Source organism: Lathamus discolor, chromosome 6 (assembly GCF_037157495.1).
Source record: "Lathamus discolor isolate bLatDis1 chromosome 6, bLatDis1.hap1, whole genome shotgun sequence".
Classification (NCBI taxonomy): Eukaryota; Metazoa; Chordata; class Aves; order Psittaciformes; family Psittacidae; genus Lathamus; species Lathamus discolor.
This window is the reverse complement of record NC_088889.1, coordinates 2,786,393-2,803,807: the sequence shown is the minus strand read 5'-3', so window position 1 is coordinate 2,803,807 and position 17,415 is coordinate 2,786,393. Positions and strand designations below refer to the sequence as shown.

Here is a 17,415-nt window from a genome sequence, read left to right as displayed (position 1 = left end):
TATTGTAGATTCATAGAGTGGTTGGGATTGAAAAGTACCTTAAGATCATCCAGCTCCAACCCCTGCCACAGGCAGGGACACCTTCCACTGGAGCAGTTTGCTCCTAGTTTCTTTGTCCAACCTGGCCTTGGACGCTGCCAGGGATGGAGCATTTACCACTTATTTGGGCAACCTGAAGTCACGCAGTAACGTGTGTTTGTTCCTGTGCTGTCCCAGCTATTTCTTCACGATGCTATATTGAACCACACATACATAATTCCATACTCCTAGACCATTATCCCAATAAAACACAGACATGAGCACAGGTAGAGCAGGTCATATTGGATAAACCCATGTCAAGAAGCACACAGGCATCTGGGATTGAGTTCAGTTGCCTGAACATTGACTATTAACACCCTGGAGATGCCCTGGGTCTCCCTCTGAGCTTTCAGATGTTGCTCCAGAACGACTCAGCCCTTCTGAAGGTTGCATGATGTACATGTCAAGTGCATGGCAATGTCCTTGGCCTTTCAGGGCAGAGCAAATGGCACCACATTTCTATATGAGGGAGACCAAACCTGACCTGGGGCATTTCTCTGCATTTGTCTCCTCCCCTGCTACTTAAGTGCTAGTTTCCACCACGACATACACTGAAACATACAAAAAAAAAAAAAAAAAAAAAAAAAGGGGGTTTCTTAGCTCTTAAATTATCTTCCTTTTTTTTTTTTTTTTCCCTTTATGAAGTTTTAGTCCAACTGAAAGGAAAACTAAAATAAAGCTTTGAAGACTGTTGGGAGGAGGGATTAGGAGATCTGAAGTAGTTTCATCTTCTTTAATTTTGAATATATAAAAGTTGAGTCATTAAATCAGTTTAGTGTCTCCATCTGTGCTCAGTGAAGGTGTGTTTCCATATCTCTAGGATTTGTTCAGATAAAGAGAGCAGTTTCAAGAGTTCAGGTTTGAACACACACACACACACACACAGAGCAAGAGAGCTTCCTCCCCTCCCTGTGTTTCCATCCCCATCAGAGGCTGGGCTCAGGCTGCATGAACTGGGCTCCTTTAAGACTCATTGAACCAACCAGGCTGGAAAGCATTTTAAGCCCATCCACTCCGACCATTCCCAGCACTGCCAAGGCCACCCCTAACCCATGGCACTGAGGCCTCTTCTCCACGGTGTGTGAACACTTGCAGGGCCGGTGCCTGCAGCCCTGCCCTGGGCAGCCTGTTCCAATGCCTGAGCACCCTCTGGGGCAGGAATTGTTCCTCAGCTCCATCTAAACCTGCCCTGGTGCAGCTTGAGGCCGCTTCCTCTTGCCTTTCTTTTGGACTATCACAAACTGCAAATAGGTTTGAGGGGGGCAGCTGATCCAGTTTGACCTCCAGGAGGCCTTCAGATCCTGACTGGAATTAGTTTAATCCAGAGAAAGCTATTCTGAGATGCATATACCATGGACAGAGGGTGCATGGTACAAGTCCTTCTGATGTTCAGACTTCCTCTGGACCACATCCATCCTCACCAACTGTCCTAGGGTGTGATAAAACATCCTCCTATTCCCATCCATTCTAGAAGGGACCTGACTATCTCATAACTAAACAATGAATTCTAGATGTTGAGTCAGGTGACCCCATTGCCATGCTTATTCTCCAATCCCAAATTCATAATGGTAGGAAAACCACACTTATGAAAGCCAGTCAAAAAAGGAGGATGGACGTACTGGACTTCAACTTCCCTCACAGCTTATGAGTTTCAGTTTTAACCCGTTACCCCTTGTCCTGTCACTACAGTCCCTGACGAAGAGTCCCTTCCCAGCATCCCTATAGGCCCCCTTCAGGTACTGGAAGGCTGCTATTAGGTCCCCACGCAGCCTTCTCTTCTCCAGGCTGAACAGCCCCAACTTCCTCAGCCTGTCTTCATACAGGAGGTGCTCCAGTCCCCTGATCATCCTCGTGGCCCCCTCTGGACTTGTTCCAACAGTTCCATGTCCTTTTTTATGTTGAGGACACCAGAACTGCACACAATGCTCCAGGTGAGGTCTCACAAGAGCAGGGTAGAGGGGCAGGATCACCTCCTTCGACCTGCTGGTCACGCTCCTTTGGATGCGGCCCAGGATACGGTTGGTTTCTGGGCTGCGAGCGCACACTGCCAGCTCATGTTCATTTTCTCATCGACCAGCACCCCCAAGTCCTTCTCTGCAGGGCCGCTCTGAATCTCTTCTTTGCCCAGTCTGTAGCTGTGCCTGGGATTGCTCCAACCCAGGTGTAGGACCTTGCACTTGTCATGGTTGAACTTCATAAGGTTGGCATCAGCCCACCTCACAAGCGTGTCAAGGTCCCTCTGCATGGCATCCCTTCCCTCCAGCGTATCAACCGGACCACACAGCTTGGTGTCATCGGCAAACTTGCTGAGGGTGCACTCAAGGCCACTGTCCATGTCAGCGACGAAGATGTTAAACAAGACTGGTCCCAACACCGATCCCTGAGGAACACCACTCGTTACCGGTCTCCAGCCGGACATCGAGCCATTGACCATAACTCTTTGTGTGCGGCCGTCCAGCCAGTTCTTTATCCACCGAGTGGTCCATCCATCAAATTGATATCTCTCCAATTTAGAGAGAAGGATGTGGTGTGGGACAGTGTCAAACGCTTTGCACAAGTCCAGGTAGATGACATCAACTGCTTTACCTTTATCCATCAATTCTGTAGTTGTCGTGGGGGATTTTAACTACCCCGATATTTGCTGGAAGACTCACACAGCCAGTCATTCACAGTCTAGGAGGTTCCTCCAGTGCATTGATGATAACTTCTTAATGCAAATGGTGGACGTACCAACTAGGAGAGCAGCGCTGCTAGATTTAGTACTCGCCAACAAGGAGGGTTTGGTCGAAGTGGTGATGGTCAATGGCAGCCTTGGCTGCAGTGACCATGAGATGGTGGAGTTTAGGATCCTGTGTGGGAGGAATAGAATACCTAGCAAAGCCACAGTTCTGGATTTCCGAAGGGCCAACTTTGGCCTCTTCAGTCAACTGCTAAGGGAAGTCTCATGGGAAAGTGTACTAGGCGGTAAAGGGGCTCAAGATGGTTGGTCAGCATTCAAGGACCGCTTCTTCCAGCTCAGGATCAGAGCGTCCCAATGAGTAGGAAATCAAGTAAGGGATCCAGGAGACCAGCGTGGTTAAACAAGCAGCTGCTGGTCAAACTCAAGTGGAAAAGGAGAATCTATGGATTATGGAAGGAGGGGCTGGCCGCTTGGGAGGAATATAGGACAGTTGTTAGAGGATGTAGGGAGGCAATTAGGACAGCTGAGGCCTCCTTGGAACTTAATCTTGCTAGTCGGGTTAAGGACAATAAAAAGGGCATCTTCAAATACATAGCAAATAAAACTAACACAAGAGGCAATATAGTCCCACTGCTGTACAGACTGGGCAAAGAAGAGATTCAGAGCGGCCCTGCAGAGAAGGACTTGGGGGTGCTGGTTGATGAAAAAATGAACATCAGCCAGCAGTGTGCCCTCGCAGCCCAGAAAGCCAACCGTATCCTGGGCCGCATCCAAAGGAGCGTGACCAACAGGTCGAAGGAGGTGATCCTGCCCCTCTACTCTGCTCTTGTGAGACCTCACCTGGAGCATTGTGTGCAGTTCTGGTGTCCTCAACATAAAAAGGACATGGAACTGCTGGAACAACTCCAGAGGAGGGCCACGAGGATGATCAGTGGACTGAAGCACCTCCCATATGAAGACAGGCTGAGGAAGTTGGGGCTTTTCAGCCTGGAGAAGAGAAGGCTGCGTGGAGACCTCATAGCAGTCTTCCAGTACCTGAAGGGGGCCTATAGGGATGCTGGGGAGGGACTCTTCGTCAGGGACTGTAGTGACAGGACAAGGGGTAACGGGTTAAAACTGAAACAGGGGAAGTTTAAATTGGATATAAGGAGGAAATTCTTTCCTGTTAGGGTGATGAGACACTGGAATCAGTTGCCCAGGGAGGTTGTGAGTGCTCCATCCCTGGCAGTGTTCAAGGCCAGGTTGGATGAAGCCTTGTGTGGGATGGTTTAGTGTGAGGTGTCCCTGTCCATGGCAGGGGGGTTCGAACTAGATGATCTTGAGGTCCTTTTCAACCCTAACTATTCTATGATTCTATGATTCTATGATTCTATGAACGAGGTGGGTGCCTTGGAGACAGAGGATATAAAGAAGGCAGAGGTGCTGAATGCCTTCTTTGCCTCTGTCTTTACTCCGGCAGACTCTCCCCGGGGGCCCCGGATTCCTATAGCCCCAGAAGGAGTCAGGACAAAGGAGGAGTTTGCTTTGGTAGATGAGGATTGGGTTAGGGATCAGCTATGCAATCTGGACATCTGTAAATTGATGGGTCCGGATGGAATGCACCCACGGGTGCTGAGGGAGCTGGCGGAGGTCATTGCTAGGCCACTCTCCATCATCTTTGGTAAGTCGTGGGAAACGGGCGAGGTGCCTGAGGATTGGCGGATGGCAAATGTCACACCAGTCTATAAGAAGGGCAAGAAGGAGGACCCGGGTAATTATAGACCGGTCAGCCTTACCTCCATCCCTGGAAGGGTGATGGAACAACTTATTCTTGACTCCATCTCTAGGCATATCAAGGATGAGGGGGTCATTAAGAACAGCCAACATGGTTTTATGAGGGGGAAGTCATGTTTGACCAACCTTATAGCCTTCTATGAGGAAGTGACTATGTGGAGGGATGATGGTAGAGCGGTAGATGTAGTTTTTCTTGATTTCAGTAAGGCATTTGATACTGTCTCCCACAGCATCCTCATAGATAAGCTAAGGAAGTATGGGCTTGACAATCAAGTAGTGAGGTGGATCAAGAAATGGTTGAAAGGAAGAAGGCAGAGAGTTGTGGTCAATGGCGCAGAATCTAGCTGGAGGTCTGTGACTAGTGGAGTTCCTCAGGGGTCGGTGCTGGGACCGGTGCTGTTTAATATTTTCATCAATGACCTGGATGAGGGAACTGAGTGCACCCTCAGCAAGTTCGCTGATGACACAAAACTGGGAGGAGTGGCTGACACACCAGAGGACTGTGCTGCCATTCAGCGAGACCTGGACAGGCTGGAGAGTTGGGCGGGGAGAAACTTGATGAAATTCAACGGGGGCAAGTGTAGAGTCTTGCATCTGGGGAAGAACAACCCCATGGACCAGCACAGGTTGGGGGTTGACCTGCTGGAAAGTAGCGAAGGGGAAAGGGACCTGGGGGTCCTGGTGGATAGGAGGATGACCATGAGCCAGCAATGTGCTCTGGTGGCCAAGAAGGCAAATGGCATCTTAGGGTGCATTAGAAAGGGTGTGGTTAGTAGGTCAAGAGAGGTTCTCCTCCCCCTCTACTCAGCCTTGGTGAGGCTGCATCTGGAATATTGCATCCAGTTCTGGGCCCCTCTGTTCAAGAAGGACAGGGAATTGCTTGAAAGAGTCCAGCGCAGAGCCACAAAGATGATTAAGGGAGTGGAACACCTCCCTTATGAGGAGAGGCTGAGGGAACTGGGTCTCTTTAGTTTGGAGAAGAGGAGACTGAGGGGTGACCTCATCAGTGTTTACAAATATATAAAGGGCGGGTGTCAGGATGATGGAGCTAGGCTTTTTTCAGTGATATCCAGTGATAGGACAAGGGGCAATGGGTGTAAACTGGAGCATAGGAAGTTCCACGTTAACATCAGGAAGAACTTCTTTACTGTAAGAGTGACAGAGCACTGGAACAGGTTGCCCAGGGGGGTTGTGGAGTCTCCTACATTGGAGATATTCAAGGCCCGCCTGGACAAGTTCCTGTGTGATGTACTGTAGGTTACCCTGCTTTTGCAGGGGGCTTGGACTAGATGATCTTTTGAGATCCCTTCCAACCCTTGGGATTCTGTGATTCTGTGATTATAGTTACAATGAAAAAAACAAACCAAAACCAAGCAGTTGTAAATAAACATGATAATCACAATGCCAGAAGGAACACACGTGAGCAAGCTGCTTCAGATTGAATTCCTTATGCTGTTCAGCAAATATTTATGAACCTGGACACAAACATATCATACTGACAAGGGACCTCTCTTCCTACTCAATGGCTTGTTTATTTATAGTCTGGGAACCTGGACAGCCATGTTTTCTCGGTAGTATTAATTGCCACAACTCTTTTTCTGAAGTTGCGGCTTCTGAAAAGAAAGACTGGCATAAAATGCAAAAAGGCTGGGTACACCTATTGAACCAATGAGAGCCTTAATAAAGCAGCTAGCATTATAATGTTCATGCATATAAAAAGAATAATACCCATAAAAATATTAACGTGACTTCATCTTTCCAAACAACAGTTTGCCTTCTTTAGGAAAAAATACCAGTGCTCCTATTTCACATGCTCCACGCAGGTGGCCCCTCATGCCCCCATGCGGGGGGAGGAAGCTCTCACGACTCCCGGGGTAGCCCCTGGACGTTGCTGCTTGTCCTCTGTAGCACTGAGCACAGCCCCTTGACAGGGCTCCCCTTTGGGCTCGCTTTTTGCCTGCTGCTCAAGCTCGCAGAGGGAGCCACTTCTGCTCTTCCATCGGCTCCATGTCCCCGGGGGCTCTGGCTTCTGCACAGCAGCCTGTGCTTGAAGGGCTTGATGCTCGTGAGCATCCGCTCAGAAACCAACCCAAAACAAAACCCCATGACATCATGGAAAATTCAGTAAAAAGAAGATAACGTAAGGCAAAAGATAAGAAATGAAACTAAAATCAAACGGAATCCTAAAATAAAATCTTTTTTGCACTGTAAGCTTTTTGTTTCGTGTCCTTGAAAGTGGTTTTGGAGCTGAAAAGCCCTGGCATTGCAGGGGAATAGCAGTGCCATTGTTATTCATGTCGGGGTGGGTGTAGGGAATGGAATGGCATGGGATGGGAGGGAATGGATTGGCATGGAATGGAGGCTGCTGCTTTTCATCTTTAGTATTGATCACCTCCCCATGTCAGGGCTCGCCTTTGGGTTTCCTTCTTGCCTGCTGCTCTCGCATCTACAGGGCCCTTGATTAAAAAATTATGTTCATCTAGAATCTTCAAGCATGACCTGGGATGCTTGGAGCTAGAGCTGGGTCACAGCTACTGACTACCTGCAGATGTAGGGTTGTGGTTGGGGAGCCCTTAAAGAAAAGGTAGTACTTAACTGGGAAACTGATGTCCCAGGAGTGCAGTGCCCTTCTGTGAATGTCTTTTGGAAGTGCCTGTCTGGGATTCAGCAGCTTCTGGGCGAGATGCCCCTTTTTACCACGTCAGCAGTGACCAAACCACTCAGTATTTTAGTGTTCCATCTGTTTAAAGAAGTGTGTTATTTAAACCAAGCTTATTATCCAGCAAAGTGAAAAGGCACAGGATCAAACTTCTTTCTATACGAAATGAACATCATGGCACATACTTACTGGGTGGGAATGGGGAATACTCTTCCAAAGGCCCAAGAAACTCTTTACTGTTCTCGTAATAGTCTTCCCAGGTGACCTCCTTGGGTGCTTCTTAACTTTGCTACTGGTGAAATAAGGTTGCTGTGGCTTTTTTCTTCCTCTGGATACCTGCAGTTTGTAGATGGTCTAAAGCAGCAGCTCTTTAGTTAGAACATATTAAATACGTTTAAAGAAGAAGGCCTCAAAGACATGTTAACACATACCTGCACGACTGCTTTGTACACTGGAGCAAAGCATGTGGTCTTCCCATCACCCTGAGGCACCTGCTGTGTTTCTCTGTGTGCTAAATTGCAAAAAGCTGGGGTTTTGCAGCTCTTTTTGGTGCAGGTGTAGCATAAACTTTTATGATTGGGGGAAATGAGTTTGATTTGGTATCAGGCTAATACACAGGAAGTGCTTGTTGATTTTTCACGAGCCACTGTAGCCTTCAATTGAAATGTATTTATTTAAATCCTCCCATCTGAATATTAGCTTGAAATCAGTGTCTTACTTTGCAGTAATACCCGACAGAACCTGGTTATTTTTCAGGTGTTCAGTCATATTTGCAGGGCAAATATTTCTCCTGGACTCAGTCACAGGAAAATCCTACAACAGTGTTAACAGCAGAGCAGGATAAATGTCACTTAATATCCCTGCACTGCCTGCAATTGGTGCTACCTTGTCTGTTCCTCTGGCACATGTGGGGCTGCAGCAGTTTGCTGAAGGCCGGCAGATGTTGGCATCACTAGATGTGAAGCCTCAAACAAGCACTGCCTGTGCTCAGCAGGTTTCTGGGCTCTTCCTCCTTCAGGCAGCTGTTTGTTAGTGACCTTCTCCCGTTTGTCGCTCAACCCAGGTTTCTACAGTCAGCACAGCTTTGCAGGTTTACAGGTTTACAGCAGTGCCCTGTTCAAGCTTTTCCTTCGTGGAGAAGGTTCTTTTCCAGAACCCCGTCTGATGGTAAAGCTGGAACCTGGCTCATAGAGAACCTACTTATTTACCTTCCCCCTGTACAGAGCAAAGACAGAGCAACAGGTCTCAAACGTTTGATCTTCCTATTGGGTTGTCTTACCTTTGGACTACAGCCCCCATAAAGAGCACACCAGCATTTCCCTGCAGGCTCCTGAGTCGAGACAGTTTCTGCTATTTAATGGCTACTGAAGGTCTATTTAATGCTAGATAAAGAACAAAATCTCTCTGGAAGAGTGCAGTGTGTAACTAATTTAAGGTTGACTCCCAGCTGAAGTACATCAGGCTGTAACACTGCTGCTGTGAAGAAGCAAGGAACTCATGTCTACAGCAATACCGACCCCGTTACATATTTCTAGACAGACGAGAGGCATAAAAGAAGTGGCAAAGAGGTGAGCAGGGCCTCATTCTGCTTGAATTCATGGGCATTTAAAATAGAAATCCCATATGCCCAGCGCCTGGAGGGCTGTCCAACTTCAGGACGGGGCCATTGCTACAGATCGCAGACATTAAGCACAAACCCAAACTCTGTAAGAGATTAGTGTCATTAGAGCAATGGTGAAGTTTTATCCTTCCGTTTTTCTAAGCTGTTCTCACACCAAGTGAGTTCCTTCAGGTATGTACATTGTGTCCTCCCCGCTTCCTGCCCCAGCCTCAGCCTGGGGCGCTCACACATGCCCCAAGTTGACAACGTGGAGAAGTGGCTCATTTCCACCAGCAGACATCAGCCCCTGTCAGATCAGAATGTGCTCAGGCACCTGCACCAACACAAGTCAGAACCCCCTGGCACGGGGAGGTTTTCACAGCCAGACTTGCACGTGTGACCCCCCCAGGCAGCCCCACGGGTGACACTGGGTCACTGCTCCCTGGTCACTGTGGCAGGCCTCAAGGCAGCAGTTCCTCCTCATGGTCACTCTGCCTGTGGCCAGCCCGTGCTGCAGGGCACCAGGAAGCCACGGCACCAACCCAGGGCTCAAGCTTCAGCACCAAATTAAGCCTCCCCTTCCCCACCTCAACAGCTTCCTCCCACTGCGAGAAGAAACTTCCCTGGGCCAGAAAGATGCAGCTTCCTTCATCACTTGTCTGATGCTTCTAGGAGCTTTCAGTTCTATTCCTTCCCCTGTGAGATCCAAGCTCTCAGCCCCTGCAGCCCCTGCCCAGGCAACAGCAGCTTTGCTCAGCTGGGCTGGGCCCCATGGCTCGAGGGCTGGCTGGGACAGAAATGCAATGCTCACACCTGCCAGCATTTGGCAGAGCAGCCCCTGACCCCTGACAGCAGCACAGCAGCAGTGTACCTGGCCTGACATTTGCTTATTAGCCTTGGGTTTGGGTTTATTTTCTTGTCAGAGGAATACATGTTACTACATCCTCTGAAAGAGCTTTCCTTCCCCAGCCCCTAGAGAAATCACCATCCATCGACTCCAACCTCCTGCCCTTCTCTGTCTTCACAGCACGCACCTGCAGAGCAGAAGCACAGGCAGCAGATACCTGGCACCTCATCGATCAGGTCAACAGATTGGACCCCAATTTCACCTTAGTGAGGGACATTAGTCCTCATTTTAGTCCACCCTCGAAAGATCAAGAGGAGAAACGCATGTAAGAAGGCAGATACATTACTTCAACTTTAACTATACGCAACCACCTCCTTCACTGTACTGTGGGGGGGGAGGGGATGAGGAAGGAGTGAGGATGAAGAGGCAGCTGTTGAGGGTTCTTTAACAAGCAATGGGCATGTGAGCGATCCAGGACTGTTGCCATTGGTTCGAGTTTGTAGTAAGGATTAATGGCCTAGTTCAGGTTACTTCAGGGCAAAGTTGTGGCCACGTATGTGGAAGTTCTGCAGGAGGGAAACAACTCCCGGATGCTGCAGAAGGGACCAATCAGCCGTCTTTGCATTATGTGTAGAAACCAGTCATTGTAAATCTTAAGTGCGTGACCAAGCTTGGAAGCTATAAAGGGCAGTGCTCTGAAGTGAATAAAGGTCCGTTTCTGATTACATTAATCAGCATGCTGTCCGTGGATCTTCTTCAAAGGGTGCCCAAACAGGGACCCTCTTGCTGTTGCTTGACTGAGCGAAGAAGACAGCTGGAATAGGAGGGGAGCGGAAAAGCCGACCGAAGGGGTTGCTGTCCCAGCAACTGAAAAAGCAGAGTGCACTCTGAGGTATCCACGCGGAAAGGGAAGCGTGACGAGAGAGGGAATCGCACCCTGATCAGGTGGGCGGTCGGGGAGGAGATGGGAGTCTCACTGTCGAAAGAAGAGGCGGCAGTAGTAAAGCTCCTCCAACATATCCTTTCTAAGAGAGGACTAACATATGATGACGGAACCTTAGAAGCCCTTTTAAAATGGGCAAAGGACCGGGGAGCTAATTTTGGGAGGGGGGGCAGCTTTTGAGCTACACACCTGGGACCAGACTTGATCCGCTTTATGGGAAGAAATTAGTAAGGGATCCAAGGAGGTTCATAAATTAGCTACCTTGTGGCGACTGATTAAAGAGACTTCACGTCCTGGGTTTACCAGGAGCGGTTTTGCTCCTTCTTAGCAACTGGTGCAAGCTGTGTGTTTTGACTTCCAGCCTGGGCAGAGAGCTGATAACACCGATTGGTTTTAATTGTTGTTAAGTAATGTTTGGTCTGGCCAAGGACTTTGTGAGCCTCATGCTCTGCCAGGGACGAGGGGAAGACGGGAGGAAGCAGAGACAGGACACCTGACCCAAGCTAGCCAAAGAGGTATTCCATAGCACAGTACGTCATGCCCAGGGAGGTAACTGGGAGTTATCCGGAAGGACACACTCTCTCTTTGTGGGGGTCGAACTCGTTCGGCGGTGGTATCGTATTCTCTTGTTATTTTTTCTTATCAATATTATCATTGGTGGTAGCAGTAGTGATTTGTGTTATACCTTAGTTACTGGGCTGTTCTTATCTCAACCCGTGGGAGTTACATTCTCTTGATTCTCCTCCCCATCCCTCTGGGAGTGGGGAGGGTCGGGGGGGCGGTGAGTGGACGACCTGTGTGGATCGGTTTAAACCACGACAGTGTGCAAGGAGCATCCCACAGTACCTGAGCAAGAAAAGCAGAGCAGGAACAGAGACTTGGGCTAAGTTCAACCACAGCTCCAGAGCATCAGGAAAGCTGGTGATAAGGAGACAGATTCAAGACCAAGCCAAGTCAGGTCAAGTCAATCCCTTGTGCAGGATCAGGTGAAAAAATTGCTAGAAAGATAAATGAGAAACCCTAGGTCACCACCAAAAGATTCCACAGGTGTGCCAAACTCCTACTAAATTGAAAACCAGAACTCTTCTAGTAAAGCTCAATCTTCCTGTTCTGAGCTTAAATAGAGATTGGGGGAAAAAAATAGGAAGAGGGTGGGGATGAAACCACAGCTGAGGCTGCTCACGGGGGATAAAGGCCTATTAGTTCAGCCTTGGCCATTTCCTCCCTGCCTCAAAATGCCTGATTTCACCCTTGAATACAGTGGAAGCCCTAAAGCACCAGCTCAGCTGCTGGACATCCAGGCGCTACATGTGGATATCCCCACTGGGGCTGGGAAATGGGATTCACCCTCCACAGAGGGACATCAGCAGCTCCAGAGATGGAGTCACTTGTTCTTCATGTTCCTTTTGAGGACTGTGTGCATGATGTGGAACGGCTCTAAACCCATTTTCATTGTGTCAGTATTTTCAGACCAAAACATTTGCATGGTCCACAAGTATGTCAGAAGCATCCTGTGAGCTGCTCATCACTGCTGCTGTGTAGCTGTGCTCAGGAATGGCTCGTCCACTCCATGTTTCTCAGGTGCCCAAGCACCACAGTACCTTTCAGAGGTGATTTCACACCCTTTGCTGTTTCTTCTCTTAGTTTTCCTCTGGGAAAGCATGAGCAGCCCTGGAGGCTTCCTCCCAGGAGAGCACATGCAGCTGTATTTACAGCCCCAGCACCACAAGCTGGGCTCTTGGAGTCTGGCAGGAGCTCACCTCTCTTCACTTCAGGTGCTTAACAGAGGTGATGCTGGCACGTGGATGTTTTCTGCTGCACTGAGGATAAACCCTTGGCTCCCATCACTCAGTGGCAGAGGAAAGGCACAGGAGGTAACACCAACACAAAGCAGAGCCTCACCTGCATTGAGGCAGTGGGCTTGCTTCTGCATATTCTAGTGTGCCCTTGTTTGGGGCTGTGTCATAAAATAGCCTTACCAATGTGGGTTTTTTTTATACTAAGAAGAGGCAATGACTTATGCTGTTTGCTTTCTTTTACATAGGCAACCAAAGCAGATGCACGAATTTGTTCAAGAGTTAAATGAGGATGAATCTTATTTTGTTATAAAGAAATGCAGCATTTCAGGTTGTCAACAGAATATAATCACTAACAAATCAACCTTTGGAATCAGTGCGTTTTAAATATCAACTCTGTTTTTAAGGAAGCAAATTAATGCCCATGGCTTTAGGATGCTTTGTTGTCCATTTAACAAATGTTAATGTTATTTGTTGTGAATGATATCGAATAGTTTGATAAATGTGATTTGGTGACATGAATGATAATTAAAAGTCAATGCAATATATCTAGAGGACATTAATGTGTAAGCTGGGATTTCCCTGGGACTGGGACTTTCTCTTGCTCCAGATTTACGTTCACTGCGATGAGGTCCCTCTAAAGTGTCTTCCAGCACAAACTGCCTCCAAACTGAAAGTGGATAAATATCTGATTCTTTTAGCATACCTGAAAACACACGTGTTTGAATAAATCCATAGTTTTATGTACCCCAGCAACAAGTGCCATTTGTTGCTTCTACGTGCTCCCTGTCCTATTGTAAGTACCACAAGTGAAAATAATAACACATACACAATGTGGGATGGAAAATACAGGAAAATACATTAATTCCACCAAAATTCCAAAGTGAATTGCAGATAGATCCACACCTGAATATCTCTTTTTAATCAGAGTGATGTTTTAAATCCTTTTGTCTCAGCAGGTAACACCAGGTCATGGGAGGAAATCACACTCAGACTGAATTCATCCTGTTGGGAATTACAGACAGCCCAGGTGTGCAGACTCCTCTTTTTGTCTTGTTTCTATTGATTTACATTGTCACTTTGGTGGGGAACATTGGCATTATCACATTGTTTCAGGTGTCTCCCATCCTCCACACCCCCATGTACTTCTTCCTCACCCATTTTGCCTTCATTGACATCTGCTATTCCACAGTCATCTCCCCCAGGATGCTGGCAGACCTGTTATCAGAGGACAAAACCATTTCTTTCACTGGCTGCATGATGCAGTTCCTCAGCTTCACTTTCTTTGGCAGTACTGAGTGCCACCTGCTGGCCATGATGGCCTACGACCGACACGTTGCTATCTGCCAGCCCCTGCTTTATGTGACCATCATCTCCAGACGCACTTGCTGGCAGCTGGTAGCATCATCCTACCTATTTGCCTTCCTCAGTGCCATTATCTACACATGGTGCACTTTCAGCGGTTCCTTCTGTGGTCCCAGCCGCATCAACCACTTCTTCTGCGACATCATCCCTGTGCTAAAACTCGTGTGCTCTGACACCCACAGCAGTGAGATGGTCATCTTTGCCTTCATCACGTTCAATGCGGTGGGTGCAAGCGTGGTCATTTTGCTGTCCTACATCTCTATTATCTGCACCGTGCTAAGGATGTGCTCATCACAGAGCAGGGCCAGAGCCTTCCACACCTGCACCTCCCATTTGACGGCTGTTGTCTTGTTCTTTGGGTCAGCATTCTTCATGTACCTACAACCTGCATCTAGCCACAAGAGCCTGGATAAGGTGGCCTCCATCTTCTACTCCATGGTCACCCCCATGCTCAACCCATTCATCTACAGCCTGAGGAACAAGGAGGTGAAGGGGGCTCTGGTGAGGTGCGGGAGGAGGTTCTTCAGCCACTGGCAACATGGAAAAGTTCTGTCATCCAGGACATGAGCAGTTCATCTCGACTGAAGAACACTGCGACGCACTAAATCAACGAGATTTTCCACTACCTCTCATGACTTTATTTACGTTCTTCTGCAGTTCCTGCACAAAAGTCAGTGACAGTATGTAATGAGAAAGAAACTCAGCCATCACATCTTCCTTGGGAGGAAATCAAGAGGAGAAGCAACCTCAAACTTCAATTCACTTCTCAGTCATCAGCTTTTATGAAGAAATTACCCTCAATTATCCCAAGCCTCTTTTCCTCACAGGAAACACCAATCAGCTTTACCCATTTATAACTTTGGTCACTGATAAAGATGTGTTTTTCTTGCAAGGTTCTTGACCTTGTCCCTCAGCTCCCATAAAATTCCTCACTCTTACCTGCAAGCTCTTTATTAAAGCTGCTGGGGTGGGAGGGAAGAGGAAGTGCAGTTTTACATTTGCTTGCTGAAAAAGAGTCAGAGCAAAGGTTTCAAAAGAGTCATTGCATTTGTTTGTGCGTTTCGGAGAGAAGAAGCTGGTGGGAATCAAGGTCTCAAGCTGCGCCTTTGAGTATCAAGGGGAATCCCTCCCCAAGCTGCAGCTTTACAGTAGATTACACTTCAAGGAAAAAAATTGTACACAATAGAATTCATAATAGAGGATGATGAACTGTGCTGATACCTCCCAGTGTAAAGGACAATTCAGGCACATCAAGGGTGACTCCCATTCAATTTAAGTGGTGTTTTACATTCATTTGCAGTCCTGTTTACTTAAATGGTGAGAGAAATGGAATTCCAGCTGGAGATAAGCACCCACATCCCATGTCCATGCCCAACTCATTCTAATGCATACCAGGAAAATCAAATGGTGTATTTCACTTACAAATGAAGCCTGTGGCACACTTCCATAGATGAAAGACAATCCTGAACACAGAACTGATGGTTACTGAGAGCTGCCTGGGCCTGAAAGAAGCCAAAAACACTGATGTCAGAGAATGTATCTTTACTGGTTGTGACTGCACATTAACTTATGTTTAGGAGGTATATGGGTGGTGAACAGTCTCTTTCATGACCTTTAGCTGTGGAAGAGCATTTTGACACAGCTAGTAAGAAGCTCAAAGCTAAATGTCCAGTGTAATTCTAAAGAGACCAAGAGGGAGGGAAAAAACCCTACAGACAATAAGATAAAGCAGATAAATCAGATTGTCTGTGGTCTTTTGGCACAAGCCAGATATAGAAACAAAGCAAGACTTAGAAATGGTTCAAAACAAAGTCTGGAGGCCTAAGGAATACCGCAGGGAAACAGAACACCTTCTGTTGGTATGTAGGAATGGCTTGAACCTGCCCGAGGGGAGACTGAGATGAGCTCTTAGGCAGAAGCTCTTCCCTGTGAGGGTGCTGAGGCGCTGGCACAGGGTGCCCAGAGAAGCTGTGGCTGCCCCATCCCTGGCAGTGCTCAAGGCCAGGCTGGACACAGGGGCTTGGAGCAAGCTGCTCCAGTGGAAGGGGTCCCTGCCCGTGGCAGGGGTTGGAACTGGGTGAGCTTTAAGCTCCCTTCAACCCAAACCAGTCTGGGATTCTATGATCCAGGCCCATGAAGTTGTCCTTAATACACAAACATGCCAACACACTGACCCTCCACCTCACTGGCTTTGGGCAGAAGCCATCTCTGTCAAGCAAGGCAGCTGTAGGAGTGAACTTTGTTCACAAAGAAGAAAATTTCTTTCTTGTTATCCCCAGCTAATGAATCTCTGATGGCTTGTTATGAACAATGAGGTAAGTCACATCCAAGTCTTCTGAGAAGCTTTCGTGGTGATGAGGAAACTTCCTTGGTAAACCCCAGAAGGTCTTGTTAAAGCTGATGACTCCTGGAAGGGTGGTTGGTCCCCAAGGACCACTTCTTGCTTTGGCAAAGTGAGCAGCATCACTTGTGATGGAAATAGCTGTGACTGCTTGTATTGTGAAGGGCTGGATCTCGGGCCTGCTGGAGGGCTTGCTGTGCCCATACAAGCTTGGTCATACTCTCTCTTTAAAGACACATCCTTGTCTTCATGACAAGTGCAGATAATGTGGTTCTTGCTAATGGGGTGCTTTGTCCTTCCTGCTTTTGACCCCCTAATAAAGGGAGCTGGGGAAGCTCATTGCATTTCCCCTCACCTTTGGACCTGCTCAAGGACACCTCATACTTTGAACCTCTTGTTATTAATTGCCTTGGAATGGGTTTGCTTGTGCCTCTTAAGCTGTGAGGCAAGTTGAAGTCCAGTACGTCCATCCTCCTTGTCTGACTGGCTTTCATAAGTGTGGTTTTCCTACCATTATGAATTTGGGATTTTAGAATAAGCATGGGAATGGGGTCACCTGACTCAACATCTAAAATTCTTTGTCTAGTTATGAGATAGTCAGGTCCCTTCTAAAATGGATGGGAATAGGAGGATGTTTTATCACACCCTAGGACAGTTGGTGAGGATGGATGTGGTCCAGAGGAAGTCTGAACATCAGAAGGACTTGTACCATGCACCCTCTGTCCATGGTATATGCATCTCAGAATAGCTTTCTCTGGATTAAACTAATTCCAGTCAGGATCTGAAGGCCTCCTGGAGGTCAAACTGGATCAGCTGCCCCCCTCAAACCTATTTTCAGTTTGTGTTAATCCAAAAGACAGGACAAGAGGAAGCGGCCTCAAGCTGCACCAGGGCAGGTTTAGATGGAGCTGAGGAACAATTCCTACCCCAGAGGGTGCTCAGGCATTGGAACAGGCTGCCCAGGGCAGGGCTGCAGGCACCGGCCCTGCAAGTGTTCACACACCATGGAGACGAGGCCTCAGCTCCATGGGTTAGGGGTGGCCTTGGCAGTGCTGGGAATGGTTGGACTGTATGAGCTGAAAGGGCTTTACCAACCTGGTTGATTCTAGGAGCCTGAAAGGAGCCCAGTTCATGCAGCCTGAGCCCAGCCTCTAATGGGGATGGGAACACAGTGAGGGGAGGTAGCTCTCTTGCTCTGTGTGTGTGTGTGTGTGTGTGTTCAAATCTGAACTCTTGAAACTGCTCTCTTTATCTGAACAAATCCTAGAGATACGGAAACACACCTTCACTGAGCACAGATGGAGACACTAAACTGATTTAATGACTCAACTTT

General features: G+C 47.9%; 1 protein-coding gene and 1 pseudogene across 1 annotated transcript; both read left to right on the top strand.

Annotated features, from left to right (window-relative positions):
- Positions 1 to 10,391: 10,391 nt before the first annotated feature.
- Positions 10,392 to 17,415, top strand: part of LOC136017804 (olfactory receptor 5AP2-like) — a 313,756-nt pseudogene continuing 306,732 nt past the window's right edge.
- On the top strand, positions 12,638 to 14,424 carry LOC136017812 (olfactory receptor 5AP2-like). Its single transcript, XM_065686442.1, has 3 exons — positions 12,638 to 12,707; positions 13,336 to 13,406; positions 13,569 to 14,424. Exons 2-3 carry the CDS (start codon positions 13,349 to 13,351, stop codon positions 14,306 to 14,308), a joined length of 798 nt encoding a protein of 265 aa, XP_065542514.1. The 5' UTR covers positions 12,638 to 12,707; positions 13,336 to 13,348; the 3' UTR covers positions 14,309 to 14,424.